At 35.0% G+C, this 19,964-nt stretch overlaps 1 protein-coding gene across 1 annotated transcript in view; it reads left to right on the top strand.

The window, feature by feature from the left end:
• Positions 1-15,689, top strand: part of RNF125 (ring finger protein 125) — a 32,615-nt gene extending 16,926 nt beyond the window's left edge. The window contains exons 4-6 of the mRNA XM_081078353.1: positions 1,759-1,849; positions 9,471-9,578; positions 11,901-15,689. Coding sequence (XP_080934479.1) covers positions 1,759-1,849; positions 9,471-9,578; positions 11,901-11,987 — 286 coding nt within the window. The 3' untranslated portion in view covers positions 11,988-15,689. The remainder of the gene's footprint in view (positions 1-1,758; positions 1,850-9,470; positions 9,579-11,900) is intronic.
• The last annotated feature ends 4,275 nt before the right edge of the window (positions 15,690-19,964 follow it).

Genomic DNA, 19,964 nt, shown 5'->3' with positions numbered 1-19,964 from the left:
GTAGGTGTAATTGAGGATATTGATCATTAACTATTTTTTTTTCTTTAAAAAAAAAAAAAGAAAAGAAATCTGGGTCATTATTATCCTGATGGCCAGAATAATTACAAAGTTTGTAGTCTCTCTCTACTAAAGAAATACAGAAATGATTTGTATTTTTCTGTGTAGGCTGATAGCTTTGAAACCATTAAATCTGCTTATAAACTCAGTTATCCAATAGTGGTATTCAGTAGGAGTATGATTTCTTTCTCTCTCTTGAAGGAAAATGTTAGTTCTGCTTATTTTAAGAAAATACATTAAAATTATTGCTTAAATTTCTTAACCTAGAAGTCTAAATGATCACCCCATTCCCTTTGTTTTACTAGAGATTGCTTTACAAATGTGTGTGATTTTTAGGATTAGATTTATACCATGGCATTATAAATTTTAAATGAGCATTTTAGCTCTAAGCAGAGTATGGATTCTGTTAGATTGGCCACAAGGACCCGGAAGAAGGAAGGATAGCAAGTGGGTTAAGAAAGTGTGTAGGTTTGACTGCAAGGTTGGTAGGCTACATGAGAAGTTTAAAATATATGAAAGCTAATTTAAATCCTAATTTCTTCTGCTAGTTAAACTTAAATAATAAAGAATTAAAATAACAGAAAATGAGAAGGGTTGGTGATTAATCAATCTTGTAGGATAGATTAATATTTGCATTTAAGATAAGCATCTTTGCTTTATAGAAGAACTTACTACATGATTCAAATTTTTAAATTTCTTATGCAGGGAGCTTGTCTAGAGTACAAGTCTTGGGGAACAGTAATATTATAGAACGTGAGCAAAAAATTCCAAGCCTCTAATCCATCACTGAGAACACCACAAAACAATAAAATAACTATGTAACACTGGAAAAAAAAAATCCAAGCCTCCCTGTTGTCCCTAAGAATTTAAGGCACCACTGTTTAATAGAAATAGAATGCAGAAGACAGATGTAATTTTAAATATTCTAGTAGTCATACTAAAAGAGTAAATAAAAAGAAACAAGCAAAATCAATTTTGGACGTATTTTATTGAACCAAATATAGCCAAAATGTTATCATTTGACCATGTAATCAATATAAAAATTATTGAGATCGTTTACATTTTTTATAGTAAGCCTTTTTGGAAATTCAGTGTGTATTTTACACTTCAGCATCTCTCAGCTTGGACGAGCTGTATTTCAAGTACCCAACAGACACATATGGCTAATGGTTACCATATTGGACAGCACAGATATAAAGGACAAATTCTTTTAAGTGTAAGGATTTGACAGGGTAGTTGTAGGTCATTTTTCATTCTTCAGTAGATGCTAATTATGGGAGTTGACACTCTTAGCTGTATATGCTAGTAGATTTGGAGACCAAACAACATGCAAATCAAATTAGGAAAGGGAGGATATAAAAGTGACAGGAAAAGTAACTCAGGGACAGCCGGGTGGACTGATCCTCAGTTTCTCAGCTAACATGTACTCAGATTGCACTTCTCTTCCAAAGAGAATAAAGTGCTTCAAGTGTACTATAATTGTTTCTCAACCCCTGTCCTCATGAGGATACGCATTTACATTTCTCGTGAGAAAAAATTTAGGTACCAAGACCATGATCAAGATAGGAAAAATCAAATCAAATCAGAAAAAATGAGGACTGGAAACTAGATCAACCTACATTCTATTTTTTACCTTTAGGTAAATGACTACTGTCTAATTGCCAACAATTTTCGTAATATTTGTATTCTGTGCATTTCCAGGTGTGTATGTCCATTTTGTCAGAGGGAACTAGATGAAGACAGCTTGCTGGATCATTGTATTACTCATCACAGATCAGAAAGGAGACTTGTGGTAAGGATTTTTGTTACTGTACTGGGGGTGCCAAAAAATATATATACAAGTGGACACTTTGGTCAACATTGCTCAAGCAGTAGTTTGCCGTAATCAGAAGTGTCTGGATGTTGATGGTAACCACTGTGAGCACCTCTTGTAATTGCAGAAGTCAAACGTGACTTGTATTCATCTTTTGTTATCAATATATGTTGAATATTACAATTTTAATATGTTTTTTTCCTTTTTAAAAAATGTGTATACATTTTTTTGGCACCCTGTGTATATTTCTGCAATGTCTCAATTCAATATGCATTAGAAAATCCATCTGATAGCTTCTATTTATAGATATAAAGGATAATTTATGTCGAGGTTATGATAATTCTAATTTTAACAATATGTGAAAGTGTTGAATTGAAACGGATAAGAATTACTAATGTGCAATCACTCATTCATTTATGAAATTAGACATTATCTCTTACAGATAATCATGGTTATAATCAACTAAGAAGATCCAAAATACAGTTAAGATTTACCGTTGTATACTAACTGTGATCACGTCCTAAGTTAAAAACATTTTTTAATAATGCAAATAGTTGTCATGAAAATACACTAGAAATTAAAAGTAGAAAGTCATTCATTTTCATTAATCAATATATTATTTTATTTCTTAGTCTGGATATTTATGCATATACCTGTACATTAAATATATATATTACTCATCATTTCTTAGGTCCATAGTGAATGCTGCTCTTTTTCTTTTCAACCTGACATTTTAGTTCTACTTTGCGATATGGCTTTTATAATTTTTATTTCTGTATAGTTGTGAGGTAAAGCAGGGTGATGGATACATCATCATTTACTTAGCCATTTTACTATTTTTGAGCACTTGAATTAATTGCTAGTTTTTACAATTTGAATTCATAATCTTGTATATTTAAACTTCTCCTTTTATTGGATTTTTTCCTAGGAGGAAATTTCTTTCATTGATATTTCTGGGACCAAGAGGGCAAACTTTTTAATAATTCTTGAAATACACTTATAAAATACATTCCAAAAAGTTTGAGTCAATTTATATTTTCAGCAATTTATGAATAAACCACTTTCATATTAACCTGTCTAAGATTGTATATACTTATTTAAAAATTACCCAGGCTTAACAGATAAAAAATTATATCTTGAAGATTATTTTGAATTTTAGTTTAGTTATAAGAGTATATTATATACGTATATATGTATGTATGTGTGCATGTGTATGTGTGTGTATACATACACACACATACACATTCATACACATGAATTTTAGTTATAAGAGTATATTATATACGTATATATGTATGTATATGTGCATGTGTATGTGTGTATACACACACATACACATGCATACACAAAAAGGAAGTACTGTCACATGGTGTTCAACCCGTAAATAAAAGAGGGCAGTGATGATAATGGTGGGTTAGTACCACTTTTGCAGCTACATGTAAAATCAAGGCTAGAGGAGATTTCTCAGAGCAAGGGATGTATTCTCACAGTTGGGAACCCAAGCTGGGAGGGGTAGGGGAGCTCAAGTGGTAAAATTTTATAAGCCTGGCGTGTTATCACAACCTGCCTCAAGGTTGTGATACACTCCTTGTGTATACACAAGGTTGTGATACACAAGGTTGTGATACATTAGGATCCTAATACACTCAGGCCCTCTAGAAATGGTCACTGGAACAGAAGACCTTTAGGTTTCCTGTTAGTGTTTCACTGTTGAGTAAAAGTTCAAGACACATGGCACTCTGAAGGATCTAAAGCCACTAGAAGTCAGATGTATGCTGTGGTTATGAAAAGGCTGGAGGTGGATACTGTAGCATGGCAGAGGTTCACATGCTTAGGGATTCCCTATGGGGTCACGTAGGGGAAACACCCTGGTAGAAGTGCTGGGTTAAGTCTGGTAGAAGGAGGGTAAAGTCCAAGGCAGATTCTGGATTGGTGTGGAAGTTAGCAAGGAAATGTTGCTTTAAACGACTTGATTGCTGGTTTTGCCTACAGATAATATCAGTGATGACATCTGACTTACCTGGTATAAGAAGTTTCATGGCAGTTAGAAACTTGGGGAAATGCTTCTGCCTTCCAGAAATAATTAGATAATTCAGAGATCAAAGCAATAATCTTCTCTTTCTGAGTTGCTCAAACCTGGGTGGTAGGTTAAGAACATCGGGGATTTTGACTTTTTTCATATGCACCATAAAAGCCAAGAGCTCCTTTTTGTCATACAGTAATTTTATTCTGCTTTGTTTAATTTTTTTTGAAAAATTATATCTGTGGAATGTTAGACTCAAAGGAGGCAAATGACACAAACAGCATGCTTCAGATTGATTTATGAGACCACTTGAGAGAAATTTGGTATTTTATCTTGTAAAGGGAAAACATTTTAGTAAGAACTGTATTTTCTGGCTAGTCTCTCTGCCTAGAGTGCCCTTTCTTTCACTGGTTGACTCTTACTTATCTTTTAGAGCTCAGCTTAAATCTCACTTCCTCGGGAAGCCCTCTCCGACACCCCAATTAATTTCAGCTCTTGTTTTTCTCTCCTCTTTGTTTCTTGTTCACCACAATTTGTAATTGTGTATTCATTTCATGTCTGTCTCTCCCTCTAAATTGTTAGACTCACAAAGTCACTGAACTTCATTCACTCCTTTGTTCAACACTCCATGTCCAGCTCTTGGCAGAGAACTTAGCACAGAGTAGGATGTAGTGATATGAAAAAAACAGGATATTAAAAAAAAAAGAAAACCATAATTCCATCACTCAGGTTCAAAAGTTCTAGTAGTTCTTTATTTTCTGAAGCCTTGCTCCAAAGATGCATTTCTGAAGGGAAGGGATGGGACCTCTATTGTTTGGAACATAAATTGTGGTGTCTCTAGCCTGAGCCACTCGTTTCCACAGCAATTTATTTCCATGGGCATTTAGAATATCTGTGACTTAACTGGGCAGTGAGGGTGTATGTCCATAAATGTTTTGGAAGGAAGAAAGATCTTCATTAGATTTGCTTTCAAACTCTTACTAGATTAGTTATGCATTCTGGTACTTTGATTCTGGCTACATATTTGCCTGTAATTATTTTTAGTGCATATCTCTTTCCTTTTGGTGTTGGATTCAATAATCTTTAATTTCTTCCCCCCAATGCCATTTGCCATCACAAAGAAAATGTCCTATAATTGTCTGAGTTGCTGTAGAGGTTCATCTAAACCACAGATAGAGCTGAATGTCCCTTGTCATAGAAATTCCAAAGGATAAGATCTTTTGCATCTTGAAATATTTGTATTATAACATAACTGCACTGTCTTCCAACTCTTTTATGCTTGTACTTTTAGAATCCATCTTTGGAATTCAGGTCTTGACAGAATATGCTCTTCATTAAAGGTCATTGCTATTAGTGACATAGATAGACAGTACTTGGCGACTGAAACCACTCGACTGTAAAATACAATATTGCATGGCATCTGTGCTTTTAGAAGCTAACAAGAGAGTACCAGAAAAAAATAAAATTCTCCCTTCCAATTTTTCTATTCTTTATTAAATCAGTCATGCACGGACTTTAGAAACAGAATTCAACTGTATAAAATATACCTCATTCACAATGAGGGGTGGAAATCAAGGTTTGGTGAACTGGAAGGTCGACAATCCCCGTTAGTTGTGTTCTTTCAGCTATATTACCCTTATTCTTAATGGGATAAGGGAAAGGTGTCCTTTTGAGGAACCCAGTAAGCATCAGTTCAGAAAGACTGGGATGGGGACAGAAGGGCTTAGCTCCATGGAGCAGCTTCAAATCCATTCTGTACCTTTGTTATTTGGTGTGATGGGTTTGGGGAATCATGTCCTGATGTACCTCCATTAGACGCTCACATCCAGGACACTAATGATCAAAGGTCATATGTTCCTATGCAGATTTGTGTACATTTTATGGATTCTCAGAAGCCCTTACATTGGCAATTCTCAATCTTTTCTCTGTCCCAGCACACCCAAAGGATGTGATGCTAAACAGTCATTCTTACATTCCTGTTAGTTAACAGTGATTCCTGAGGGTGGCTGAGAATCCCCCTGGGGAGAGAAGGTGGTTGTATCAGAATTGAAGAAAGAAGGAGAGGTATATAGTTGAAAGGGGGCTCTCATTTGATTCTGTATATCAACTTAGTACCCCGCATTCTTCCTCTGTCCCTAATTAGCCCAATTACTCTGTTACATGAGCAGATGAGAGTAGAATATTCCTTTCTTTGTAGAATTCCCCTGCCTTTTCCCGCATTGACTCCTCTGCCTGTGATGCTCCTCCCCGGACGTGACTGGCTCATTCTTCAAGACTCATTTCAGTTACCAGCAACTCAGCTGAATCCTGTCCTGATTTCTTAGGCAAAACTAATGATTCCCTTTTCAGGTCTTAAACAGTCGTCTGTTCATAGCTTGAATATAGAACTTGCTGTGCTGTATGGAAGGTATCTGCTTCAGTGATAATAACAGTAGCTATTTATTATTTGTGCCAAGCTAATATAATGACTGAGCTTCATTATGTTAAATGACATGGTGTTTTAAATCTACCAACAGCCCTACAGAACAGAGATAATTCTCATTTTTAGAGGTTAAGATTAATTCCTTGCCAAGTGTAAGTCCGTGAGAGGCTGGGATGAAATTGGAAACTATTTTCCAGGTACTGGGTGGGAATGCAAGAATGAACAGGATACATGTAGTTTCTTCACTCAGGGAACCCCAGCTCCTCAAGGACAGGGATCAAATAGTAGTAAGTGTATGGCATTTATTAAATGCCTAATATGTATCTGGCACATTAAGGACATTATCTCTAGATATAATAACTATTCTACCAGGTAGAGGGTGGTATCTTCATTTCACAGCAGAGGGGACTTAAGTGCTGACAGCTGGTAAGAGCTGGTGCTAGGATTTGAACCCCGGGTGCTCTGACTTCAAAGGCCATGCAACACAACCCTGTCATACTGGATTCCATATTCCATGAGCCTAGCACGTAGTAGAGGCACAATAATAAGTGTTGACTGAACACATCTCTATAACTAGTGTTCCTTCTCCCATGACACAAAAAATTAATGTTGCTTTTCTGTTAAAATATTTCTTGGTCTCAGCTCTGTTCTCATTACTGCACAGGAGTCCCAGGGTAGATTAAGTGCTATCTTGGAATAGCCAGTATTGCCATTTAACTAAGATAGCTAAAGCATTAGAAAGTCATTAATGATTATAAAGCAATACTCATTTAAATTAAAATAGTAATTTTATTAAAAATAGGACAAAGAATGGAGCAGAGAACAATTCAGAAATAGACCTTATTTACAGAAATTGCGCATATTGAAACTGGGACCCTCGTAAAATATAAGAAAAAAGAATTACATAAAGACCTCATTTAAATTTAAATTTTAAAGCATCATCCTAGCAGATAAATTAAGACACTGTTATAATATGAAAAGAACATTGGATTGTCTATTAGCAGCCTAGATCCCAGTTCTCATAGTGGTGTACATTTAAGCTAATTTTTTCCACACTGAAATTGGGTTCATCAACAAAATAAGGATAATAATTCCCTGGGTTGTTGTGAGAATCAATACCTAATTGAGAATACCACCTAATTTAATACCTACCACATACTTATTTTTAAATAAGTATGCGTCTCATATTTTTAAAAATGAGTACATGAAAAAATTGAATTATAAAAACCCTAGCTTAAAATGTAATAAAGTAGTATATGTTAAAAGAATCGTTTATATTAACCATTAGGGAAGTGCAAATTAAAACCAGGAGGAGATACTACTATACACCTATCCAAATAACTAAAATAAAAAAATATTGACAGTACCAAGTGCTGACAAGAATGAGGAAAAACTGGATAATTCACACATTGCGGTGGGAATGTAAAATTGTATAGCCACTCTGGAAAATAGTTTGGCAGTTTTTCACAAAGTTAACCATAAAACTCACCATATGACCAGCAATCACACTCCTGGAAATTTGTCCTAGAAAAATGAAAACATGTTTATGCACATATCTGTACACGGATGTTCATTGCAATTTTATTTGTAGCAGCCAAAAACTGTAAACAACAAATTGTCCTTCAGAAAGTAAATGGATAAACTGTGGTACATCCACACCGTGGAATACTGCTAGCAGTAAAAAGGAAGGAACTATTGATGCATGCAACGACTTGGATGAATCTCAAGGTTATTATGCTCATTGAAAAATGCCCTCTCAAGAGATTAAATACTGTATAATTCTATTTATAGAACATCCTCTAAGTGGTGAAATTTATAGAGGTGGAGAACAGGTCAGCGGATGCCAGGGTTAGGGAGAAAGAGGAAGGAAAGGGGTATGTGGGGACAGAGCCCCAGAAAGCAGTTTCCAGGCTCTCGACCTCACATAGAAAGGTGCTGGTTCGGGTAGTAAATGACCATCAACTGTGATTGGATGGCCATCAGCTGTGGCTAGTTGGCCATCAGCTGTAACCATTGAGCCACTGGTCACTAATACAACTGCCGTGGCTATGCTAGCAGCAAATGGGAGCTAGCAAGAAGATGGTGGCTGAGCAAGCAAAAGCATATTGCAGAAAGGCGGATGCCGCCAGCGAGAATATAGTGATATGACTCCCCTTCTTATGGCTCCGTGGGTGTTCCTTTTTGGCTTAGCCATATCCTGCGTTCTTGTGTGGGGAGCGGGAGCAGAGACCCTGCAGGACTCCCTGCATGACAGGGTAGTATAAGACAGTTCCTTTGTAATGAAAGAATAGCTCTGTGTCTTGATTCTGTTCATGGTTATATGAATTTATACATGTGATAAAATTTCATAGAACTACACACCCACCCAAGAAATGAATTCATGCAAAAATTGGTGAAACCTAAGTAAGATCTGTAGCCCAGTTAATTGCCAATTTCCTGGTTTTGATACTATTACAGTTATGTAAGATGTTATATAAAAACTGGGTGATGGAACATGGGACCTCTCTGTATTATTTTTGCAATTTTTTGTGTTTATAAATATTTCAAAATGAAAGTTTTTTTAAAGACCCGTCAATGGCTATTGAATTAGGAAAATATGTGTAAATATTAATAACTGAGGCTGGTGTTATAATAACTGATGTTATAATCTATATTGCTGGTGGCAATACAAAACTTTAGAGCAGTAGATAATATGAACTGTAAATGTTCATAAACTTTGACCTACTAATCTCCATTTCTGGTTATTCTAAGAAAATAATCCCCCCCCAAAGATAAACACTACAGATAATATCATTTATAATAAAAATATTCACATACAAAAAAACTTAAGATTTCAAGAGCTAGGCAACTAAGTCAATTACAGTATATCTACTAACTGTAATATTGTTTAAATAATTGATAAAGAGGAAACAAATAGCTATACTGTTAATATACAAGAAATGTGTATGAAGAACAAATGCAATTTTATTTGTTTATTTGTTTATTTGTTTAATTTTGCTTGCTTTAATGTGCAATTTTAAAACGTCATACTGAGGTATGGTCAATAGATTCATAAAATTAAAATTCACTTTGTTGATGGTTAATTAATTTTTTAATTTTGACACTAATAATTATTTTAAATTCTTTCTTGAACTCTTGGTCTTATTTATTTCTAGTTCTGTCCACTTTGCCGTTTAATACCTAATGAAAATCCAAACAGTTTCAGTGGCAGTTTAATAAGACATTTGCAAGTCAATCACACTCTGTTTTATGACGATTTCATAGTAAGTATATTTTTTTACTTTTACATTGACTTTGTGCTATCTGTGTTAAGCTTACCTTTTTAATCCAAGTGAATAAAATTATAGAGGAAAAATATGTATATAGTAAAGTAATGTATATTGTCATTATGAAATCATAAAAATAGTGTTTTATAAATTTGACTGTTGATATTAGTTATCTGCCTTAGACAAAATTATTTTCTTTGTGACCTATATAATTATCCATTGTATAAAGAGCCAGATTTCACTTTCCAATTATTTTAATTTCTACTCTACCCCTTCCCTACGTATACTTATAATTTTTATGAACTTGGAAGATTCATATAGCTGAAGAGAAATCACATCAGTAATAAAATGACTCAGAGAATTTGCTCTGCGTCCAGTTGCTTTTATAGTACATTGAATGACTGTTAACAGATACATTAAGCACAGATAGTTGTTATCAGCGTAGTAAGACACACAGGCATTACTTTTAATTTAAATTTTATAAAACACAAAACTCTTATTGAATTTTTTAAACTTAAAAGAATTATGAAAAAATTTCCCACTCATACAGAAGTAGACAGAATAGTATACTGAATCCCCTATTACCCATCACCCACCCTTCAATAACTACCAACATATGGATAACAAGCAAAAAGTTAATGTAGCCTTTATTGTGCTTTGGTCTTTGTGTTGCCAGGTGAGGGTAATGTGTTTCCTCTGAGTCCCTTTCAATCTATTATGGGGGGGAAATCACTCAGAGCCATGTTCTGAAATAGAATATTTTATTGTTACTTTTATCTAAATACATGAAATGTTAAAGGCTAAATTTCAACAGGCATATAATTTCATGTGATTTTGTGTTGTTGTTTTTTTGATGCTATTTCAAAATAGACTTGAATAATTGTTAAAGATTGTCACTTGAAAAATTTCTCCTTGCTTTCTGATCTGCCCACTATAATTATCCAGATTCAGCACAAAGAGCTTGGGTTCTGATCTGGATTTAAATAACTAACAGCTCTGTCACAACTGTGTGACCTTGGGCAAGATATTTATCCTCTGAGCCTCTGTTCATTTAAGTGAAGATAGTAAAAGTACCTACTCCCAAAAGCTTTTGAGAGGATTAAATGAGATCATGCATGTAAAATAATTTGTACTGTTTGGGCCCGGATATTAGGCAAGTTGGAGATGGGGAGAGAATAAATTGGAATATAAGGACCACTTAAAGAATTGAACAAGCTACACCACAGAAGCTTCATAGTCTCTGCTCCATCTCTCAAGTATCTTTTCTGTCCCCTAAAGTATACAAGGCCTCAACAGAGCCTGGTTTTGGTCTATGTGTTCTCATTTCTCACAGCACATAGGACTTCCTCTTTATTTTAGCTCCATAAAATGGCCTAAAAGCCAGGTTGATTCAGTACTTGTTTGGCTATTCATGTCTAGTCCATTTTCTCAAGATTCAAAGTATGAATCCAGGACTGATTGAGATGAAGCCATTTTGATGAGAATACTTTCCTTCCACTGAAAACCATATTCTTGGATATGGAAGTGAGGTTGAAGCAATGTTCTTTGATTTTATTGTTTCCTAAACTACCAAGGACTATGCTAGGTACTTTATGCATATTATCTCATATGTTATTTATTTGCTAAAATAAAGTACTATGCTAGGTACTTTATGCATATTATCTCATATGTTATTTATTTGCCTTATGCTTTTATGTTTCAGAATGGACTTCCAGCAGAGCTTTTACTTTTTCGTTGTTGTTTTAGTTTATTGAGGAAGTGAAGATGGGTTGCAGAAAATTGGGCTCTTAGTAGTTTTTATTTTGTGTACAGAATGTGCCGACGTAAAGTTTCGAATGCCATTTTGACCATACAAAAGCAAGGAGAAAGAGTTTTATTTCCAACAGTTTTTACAGAAGTACATATTCAGTATTGCTGGGATTGGTGAAACCTATGGGAATGTCTTAACTTTACTCCATGTTACATGTTTATGTGGAACATAGCTCTTTGACCAGTATTTGTAGTGTTGACTAAAAACTACTAGATAAATCAGACAAAAATTTTAAATTCCAGATCAAGACTATTTTACTATGACAATAACTAGTTACTTGACAGGCAGTAAAATGAAATAGAAAAGGCACTGGACCCAAAGCAAAAGTCCTAGGTTCTCTGACATTTTTGTGTGATAGACTTGAATAATTGTTAAAGATTGTCACTTGGACAGATCACTAACTTCAGGGCTTTAGTTTCCAGCAAAATGAGGCATTTCAATGATCCTCCTCCTTCAGTGTCTGAAAACTGTCTCTGATTATCTGTTTAATTATTTTTTCTTTATTGTAGGATTTTAATATAATTGAGGAAGCTCTTATCCGAAGGGTCTTAGACCGCTCACTTCTGGAATATGTGAATCACTCGAATACCACATAATGTTATTAAAAGGAAAGGAGAGGCCTAGACCATACAATTGCACCATTTGTTAATATGCTGCTTGAACAGTTGGACGGAAATTGTCAATGTTTGATGGACAAAAATGTACAACACAGTTATATATTTGTCCATGTGTCGTCATATTGCATTTTAAAATTGCTTTCATTTTGGTGGTTTAAATCTGTTTTACATTGTTGAGTTTCTTAGGCATTTAAAAATTAGTCTCCATCAGCCATTAATATATGAAAGAGGACATAAGGCTGGGTAAGTCGGTGAAGGATCTTGATTTGCAAATTGGATGACATTGTGTGTAATGCTACATGTTAATAACTACCATCCTGGTTGGGCAAAATAACTAATCTTTGTTCTATGTAAAAAGATGGAAAGTAAAACAATTTTGGACATTCAAGGAAATATTAAATGTTTCAATGCTCATGCTCTAATCTCTAATAGAATAACATGAATAACCTTGTATGGGAGTAGGAAAGGAAAATTTTGGAAGTAAACAAAGTCCATTTAACCAAACTGTATAACATAATACTATAACAAAATACATTTTGTTGGGAGTATATACGTCTTTTACTTTTTATAACTGTACACATAAAATTTTAATATTATATTTTTCAAATATTTGTAGCTTATTTAGAAATATTTCTATAATATAGGTAATTTCTTAAGAACCATCAGTTGATATTTACATTAGAAGTATTCACGTCCATAATTTTTAGTGGAAAATTGTAAAGGGCTTTGGTGTTTTTATTTTTTCCTTTAGAAAAATTATAAAATAAAACATAAATACTGAAAACCAAACAGAAAATGTATAGCTCATTACATTATTATAGGAAAACGCTCTTTTAGAACTCTGCCAGTCACCCTGGATGTCCTCTGTGTGTCCTGTCACAGTTCACAAATCCTCTTCCCTAACCTCACAAAAGTAACCACTACATTGATTTCAATAGTAATCGCTTGCATTTCTTTATTATTTTATTACCCAAGTGTGTATCTCTACACACTATTTTTAATCTTATCCATTTAAAATTGTTTTTATTATATACATCTTTTACATGACTTTTTAATCTACATCTTCCCCATTCTTTCTTTTTCTTAAAATTTACCTGTTGAAGAAATGGTCCTGTGACTTAGAGTTTCTGTATTTTACTGATTGCAGACTCATGGTGCAATTCAGCATGTTCCTCTGTCCTCTGGATATTGATACATGGATCCAGAGTTTTGAGCAGACTCAGGTGTAGTCTTTTGGCAAGACTATAGGTCATGGTGTGTTCTTTCATCAGAGGGTACATAATATCTGGTTCTCTCTTTTTGTGAGGTCAGCTGAAATTGGTACTCAGTACCTAGATCCACTGGTTTATTGTGGGTTGGAGAATATTGTCATTTCTTTTTCATTTATTACTTGAAACGTTTTTATAAAGATGTTTCCCCACATCTATGATTCGGTTAATCAGTGGTAATGTTCATATAGGAAAGGGAAAACAAATACTTGAATTTTTCCCTTTATTTACCACTTTTCAAGATAGTGAACTTGTTTATCGTCTTCCAGTGATCACTTTTAAGTATCATGAACTCATGGATTCAAACATATTTGATAAGCTTTCATCCATTTTAAACATTATCAAAACTCAAATTGCCCCATCTTTGTTCATTGGGCGCCTCATCAGTCATTTCTGAGTCCTTTTAATAGCTTCCTTGCTGTCTCATATGACAAAATATTCCAAGTTCAATGTGTATGTTTACTGCCCCAAACCTGGAATCAGCTATTTCTCTAAGAAGCCTGATTACTTTTAGTGAGAAATGGAATTTCAAAACCATAATCATGGTTGTTATGCCCCTTGCTACTAGATTTGTCATTGTTCCTAGGAGAGAGCTAGGTTATATCTTTATTTTGTTTTAAGATAAAAGTTTATGAGTTTATTTTGATAATTTTAAATCAAATTGAGTGTTCCAGGGTTTTTACCTAATCCCTTTCTATTTCAGCTGCATGTCCATTTTTCTATCCTAAGAATCCTGGTTTTCAAAGACACAAGGCAACTGGAATATCCCACAATTATTTTCTCTGAAACATGCAACAGTTTCAGAATAACAATACTAATACTACCAGTATGATAATATTTTATCATACAAACATTTTTTAATTTGCTCTCCCCATTCTTCCACTATTTTTTAAAGTCGTACTATATCAACATTTTCAGAACATACTGGTATGGTGTAACATAACATACTCTACTCCTTCCCTTTATCCTCCATTTAGTCTTAGTTCTTCAAGTAACTATATTCAATGCTGGCCACCAGCTCTTATTTGATAACTTTGTTTTTCATATCTGGTTCTTAAATGATGAATCCAGGACATAGAGTAATGTTTCCATCTTGAAAGCAAGCAACGAAGCTATGAAGACTAGTTAAAATGTTATTTGGCTGCAATTAGCTCTTTCATTGTAATTATTTATAAACTTCTTTGTTCCTTAGACATAAATGTAGTCATAATCACGGCGCCCAACATTTTCTATAATAAACTATCCATTACTTCTTAAAAGTCTTGCTTACTATTCTGCCATCCACTACAAGGTAGTTAGAAAAACATAAAGCTGATGAAGTTTAGTGGACTTTATTTCCTCCTTTTTAGATATTGATTTCAAGCTTGATTTCACAGCTGTGAACAAGTAACAACAGATTTTTAGTTTCACAACCTCTCTTCAAATTTGGATGGATCATCCAATAGAGCAAAACCTGTTGAACAACAAGTGTAAAAGGAGAGGGACTTTTCAGTGGTAATCATCAGACTGAAAATTTAGTCCCTGAAAAAAATATATATATTTCTGACCATTAGTACTGATTATCCAGGAAATAAATCTTCATTAATTCAGAGCAGTACAAAAGGCATAGTTAAATCTGTAAAACTTGGAAAAAAATTCAAAACTCTAAAAACTATTTTTAGTAAAGCTTTAAGTCAGTACCACTATTAACCTCAATGCAGCAATTCTGCATCCTGTCCCTGGATTCCTCTTATGATCATTTTGCCACCTACAGGACAAATTAGGTGCTGGCCGCCTGAATTATTTTGCGTTTCGAATTATTTTGAGTTCTAAAATGGTCAAGTGTAAATAGTCATTGTTTTACTGTGCCTTCAACCTTTTATTTAAAAGGAACTTATAATTCGTTGTTTTCAAAAAAATGAAAACCAATATTTGAAGCTGTTGACTACTAACAAAAAGAAGTTTCACTTTCTTTATAGCATCTCCAGGTGCAACTTGTTCAAGGCTTTATAAGGGGAATCTGATTCACATGTTATTTTTCAAAGTCTAAATTCTTCTAACCCTACAAACACCTACAGAGATTTTCTTTTCATGTGTTTTTTCACCCAAGTTTCTAACACATAGGTTGCAAAATTGGATTGTGAATGTTATAGTAAAGATAGTTCCAGGTCAGATCTCCTAAGACACCCTGGTTCCAATGCTGTTGCTTCATTACTTTTACTGGGTACTTACTCCAGTGATGGAAGGTTAATCATATAATTTGTAACTTTAAGTATTAAAGTTATTTTTAAAACGTCATTAAGAAATTCATTCCTTTATTATTCAATTGCAAAAAAAATCTGTATAATGATCAGAATTTAAAATGTACAGTTCTTTTATTTTCTGTAAATATGTACTGTGAGAAATAAAGAATGGCAGGACCATTGCTTTCATGAAAATATCTATTGTGTCTATTCTTAAATATTGATCTTGATAATTTTTTACACAGACCTAATATGCTTTTTAAATTGTCATCATTCAACAATATCACAAAAATATACCTTCATTTAGGCCAGTAGTCCTCAAACAGGGGCAATTTTAACTCTCCGGGGACATTAGGCCATGTCTAGAGACATTTTTGGTTGTCCTAACCTAACTTGGGTGTGCTATTATCTAGGGATGTATGTAGAGACCAAGGGTGCGGCTCAACATTCTACAACGTACACGACAGCCCCTCACAACAAAGCATTACCCTGCCCTACGTGTCAATAGGCTGAGGTTTAGAAACCCTGAGTTAGGCCAAGGTAACACTGAGCACCACAGAGTTATTACTGGTTTTGCTTCCAAGGGGCTTCATTGAAATTTAAAAGGTAAAATGTAGATGAACTGATGAACTCTATATATCTACTGTCTGTTAAATACATACTAAGTTTTGGGTGGCTGCGGCTATTATGTGTACCCCAGTTCAGAAGATGCTCAAACATGAAAGCTTTTTAGATTTTTCATAAGAGGTACAGGCCAGAACATAGGCGTTATTGATGTGACTTCTGATGACTCTGTTAGCTGAGTACATCCTGAAAGAGGGAACCCAGGATGAGTTGAGAAGACTTAACCTTTGTCACCTAGGTTCTTCACTAAATGAGACAAAATATTACAGAAGGATACCTACGTCTCAGATCCTTGAGAGTAAGGAATATTTGCTTGTATCTTATAACTGGAAAATCAGTCATCCTGCAGGTTTCAGAGGAGGCCATGCAAGGATCTTGATTAAGGCTAATCACTGCCTCAAAGCAGCCAAATGTCCGCATTTCTGTGAACCACACAAAAAGATTGGTCAAGATAGATTAGGTCATGCTGCGATTATAAACAACCCCCAAATCCCAGCACTCAACTAAGGTCTACTGTGGATCCTGTCTGTTCTCCAGGCAGCTTATTCTCCAGCCTCAGAATGACAGATTACTGTGATCTCAGAGCATTTGGGTATCACCATGTGCTTCCCCTCATCATAACAGGCTGGAGAAGTGGTTGCACGGGTAACACAGGCCCTATCTCTAAATACCATCATATTGTGGATTGGGGTTTCAACAGGAAGTTTGGAGGCACACAAACATTCAGTCCACAGCAACATGTTTGTTGAATGAAAAAAATGAATGGCTGCCAAGTGGATCAGAACATTCACGTCAGCTCCTCCACATATTCTTTTCTCACTTGCAGACTATCTGGGAAGCAAAATTGTAATAAAAAGAGCAGCAATGTGTCTAAACTTACTAATTATTGTTTCCTCAGAATTTAGCACAGTGCTATAGCAATGTGTCTGAACTTACTAATTATTGTTTCCCCAGAATTTAGCACAGTCCTATAGGCACTCAATAAATACCTGATGTATAAATTAGTGAACAAATTATAGTTTGAGAAGTATACCCAAGATGTTCTTAATAAGGTCTTCAAGCTAGGTGAATCTCTTCACTTGAGAGATACACTTATCCAGTGAACCAAACTGCTAGACAACCTTTGCCCTAGACAGAGTTCTAAAGTAGTGATTCAGTCCAGTGGCATAAACTCTAGGAGAAGCAGTAATAGTTTGTCTTCATTCAGTAATATGAGAGGTATGGACATTCTGAAGGACAACTGTACATTATATATTACAGTTGCTAAGTTTAATTTGCTCGAGATTATACAGTGTAGTAATTTGCTACAGTTAACTTAAGTAGCCAGATAAAGTTAGCTAACCCAGGTAATCAGATAAAATGAAGAAAATGCTTAGTTCTTACATCCACTATATTTTGATATACCTCTAACTGTATTTCACTTTGTCCCTTTGACATATTTGTAAAAATGTATGCAAAGGTCAAAGTCTTACATGTAAACCCATACTATCTTTTGACAGTATTTCAAGGGTGTGTTCTACAAAAATTTTAGCCTTGAGGCATGCTGATTTTAAAATTATCTTAAAGAGAGAAACAATAATTCTCTAATTAAAAAATATATATAAATTAGTCAAACTCTTAGAAACAGAAAATAGAATGGTGGTTGCCAGGGGCCAGAGGGAGGGGGAAAAAGGAGTTGTTTAATAGAGTTTCAGTTCTGCAAGATGACAAAGTTTGAGACATGTTGCATAACAAGGTTCATACATAGTTCATAACACTGCTGTACTCGTTAAAATGGTGAACTTTATATGTTTTTTACTACAATAAACAAACAAAATAGGTATGTGGGTAAACCAAATGCCATGGTGTATATGTATTTCTATACCACCTAGTTTGGGAAATTATAATTGACGGTGAAGTTTAGGAAAGAAGTATTATCTCACTGGCAAACCCTTTAGGTTTCAAAAATAAAGTATTTAAATATAGAGACTGAAAAACTCTCCTTTCTGTTACTATTTTTTCTGCCCACTGGTCTCTCTCAAGACTTCCGATGACGTTTAAAGCACACAGCTTTGTTTGCTTCTTTTTTCCCTGTATGCAGTGGTTGTACATTCTCTTAGATATTTATTAATTTGAGTCACCAATCTGGATTAGTATTACTTAAAGGAGTTTTGAAAAAACTCTTAGGAAGAGAAAGCAGTTCTTGTTGGTAAGGCTATTGTTGTTTTTTCACACTGAATATCTGGTGCACAAATAATTTACCATTTGGGAATCACCAGGAGGGAAGAGTTTTCCAGAGGCTAAAGTCAACCCAAGCAAAGCAGAGTCAAGAGAAAGTGAGAAACTAAATCCTGATGATATCTTTTGAATCTCTGGTTTCAAATATTTATTATCATAGCTTTACCACTGAAATGATATGAGCTGAAAAATTCTATTTATTGCTTACGCTATTAACTTGCATTTCTATCACTTGCAACCAAAAGAAATTTGACTAATGTGGATTCCATGCAGTATCTCTGTATCCTAGATCAAGTTGGGTTCTGTAATTTAAGAGTCCTAACTGATATAAAAATCAGTACCAGAAGTGAGATCATTATTTTAGATCGTAAGAGAAATTGGAGAACTAGCTGATCCGTGGCTAGGCTGGGCTTGGAACAGTAAAGATTCCAGCATTGTGGGGTGAGAACTTAAGATTTGTACATAGTTGTAAAACAATTGCCTAAGCTATTTTCTTTAGTCCTTTGGACTCAAGGTATATACCCTGGAGGCTTTAGGGGACTTAGCAAAATGTCAACAATGAGTCAGCAGCGGTGTGCCAATTTTTAATCTATCCATTCTCCGCTCCAAATTGACTTTTTTCTTTTTTTGCCTGCTGTGTGAAAATGATTGTGGGCCCTTTCAATATTTTTCCTTTGCTGGCTGGTACAATAGTAAATTTTGGGCACTAGATAGTAGGTAGAGGGCACTAGAGAGAAATTGCAACAGGAAAAGGGTTTTGTTTCCCATTTCTGGTGTGCTTTCTTCCTGTAGCTCGATGGGCCAGCCCAGCTTCTGCCTGGGACTGTGGTCATCAGCCCTCTGCAGACAGAAGCTTCCTTCAGCATCCCTCTGGATGGCATTGTAGCAGAATACCTCCCATGAGATACTTCTTTGTGAACAAATAGCTTTCCCTGTCTTGCTAGAGGACAGATTTCCAGCAAGTTCCACAGCCTGGCACCACAGTGACTTCTCTGCCATCAGTGAGCTACGCTGGGACTTCTCTAGCAAGGTCTGGATCTCAGCCCTAGTGGTGACGGTAGTAGTCCTTCTTTGGGTACTCTTATCCTGATGCTATATTCCTTTTGTTTGTTTTTTTGAATATGAAACATTTCACGAATTTGCGTTTCATCCTTGCACAGGGACCATCCTAATCTTTATGTTGTTCCAATTTTAGTATAGCAAGTGAGCACTCAACCCTATATTTTTAAAAATTCTCCACTTCTTATGCCAATCCCCTATTAGAGTTAAAAATTCTTGATATTAAATGTTCTCAGTCAAATTATTGTGCCTGTTCACATTTCTCTTTCATGGGTGGACTCAGACTGATACATCAGATTATGCTGATTTTTCCTCAGTACCAACAAGAAATTTGCATGCTTCCCATCTAGATTTTACTGGGTGTGGATAGAGAAAAATAAGAGCTGGGAACTGAGAATGCTGAGGTCCAAATCAAGTAAGTAATCATTTGCTGGACTGAAGTGTGGAAGTCTAGTTCTCTGATTCAGTTCTCTTTCTGTGTATAAGACTGAAATGCTGACTGAGAGTGTGAGATCCTGGCAACCAGAATGGGAAGGAATTAACAGAGGATTTAGAGTACCCTGGCT

The sequence above is a fragment of the Rhinolophus hipposideros genome (assembly GCF_964194185.1).
Source record: "Rhinolophus hipposideros genome assembly, chromosome: 17".
NCBI classification, from domain to species: Eukaryota; Metazoa; Chordata; class Mammalia; order Chiroptera; family Rhinolophidae; genus Rhinolophus; species Rhinolophus hipposideros.
The sequence above is the reverse complement of the archived record's forward strand: the minus strand, read 5'-3'. Positions and strand labels throughout refer to the sequence as shown.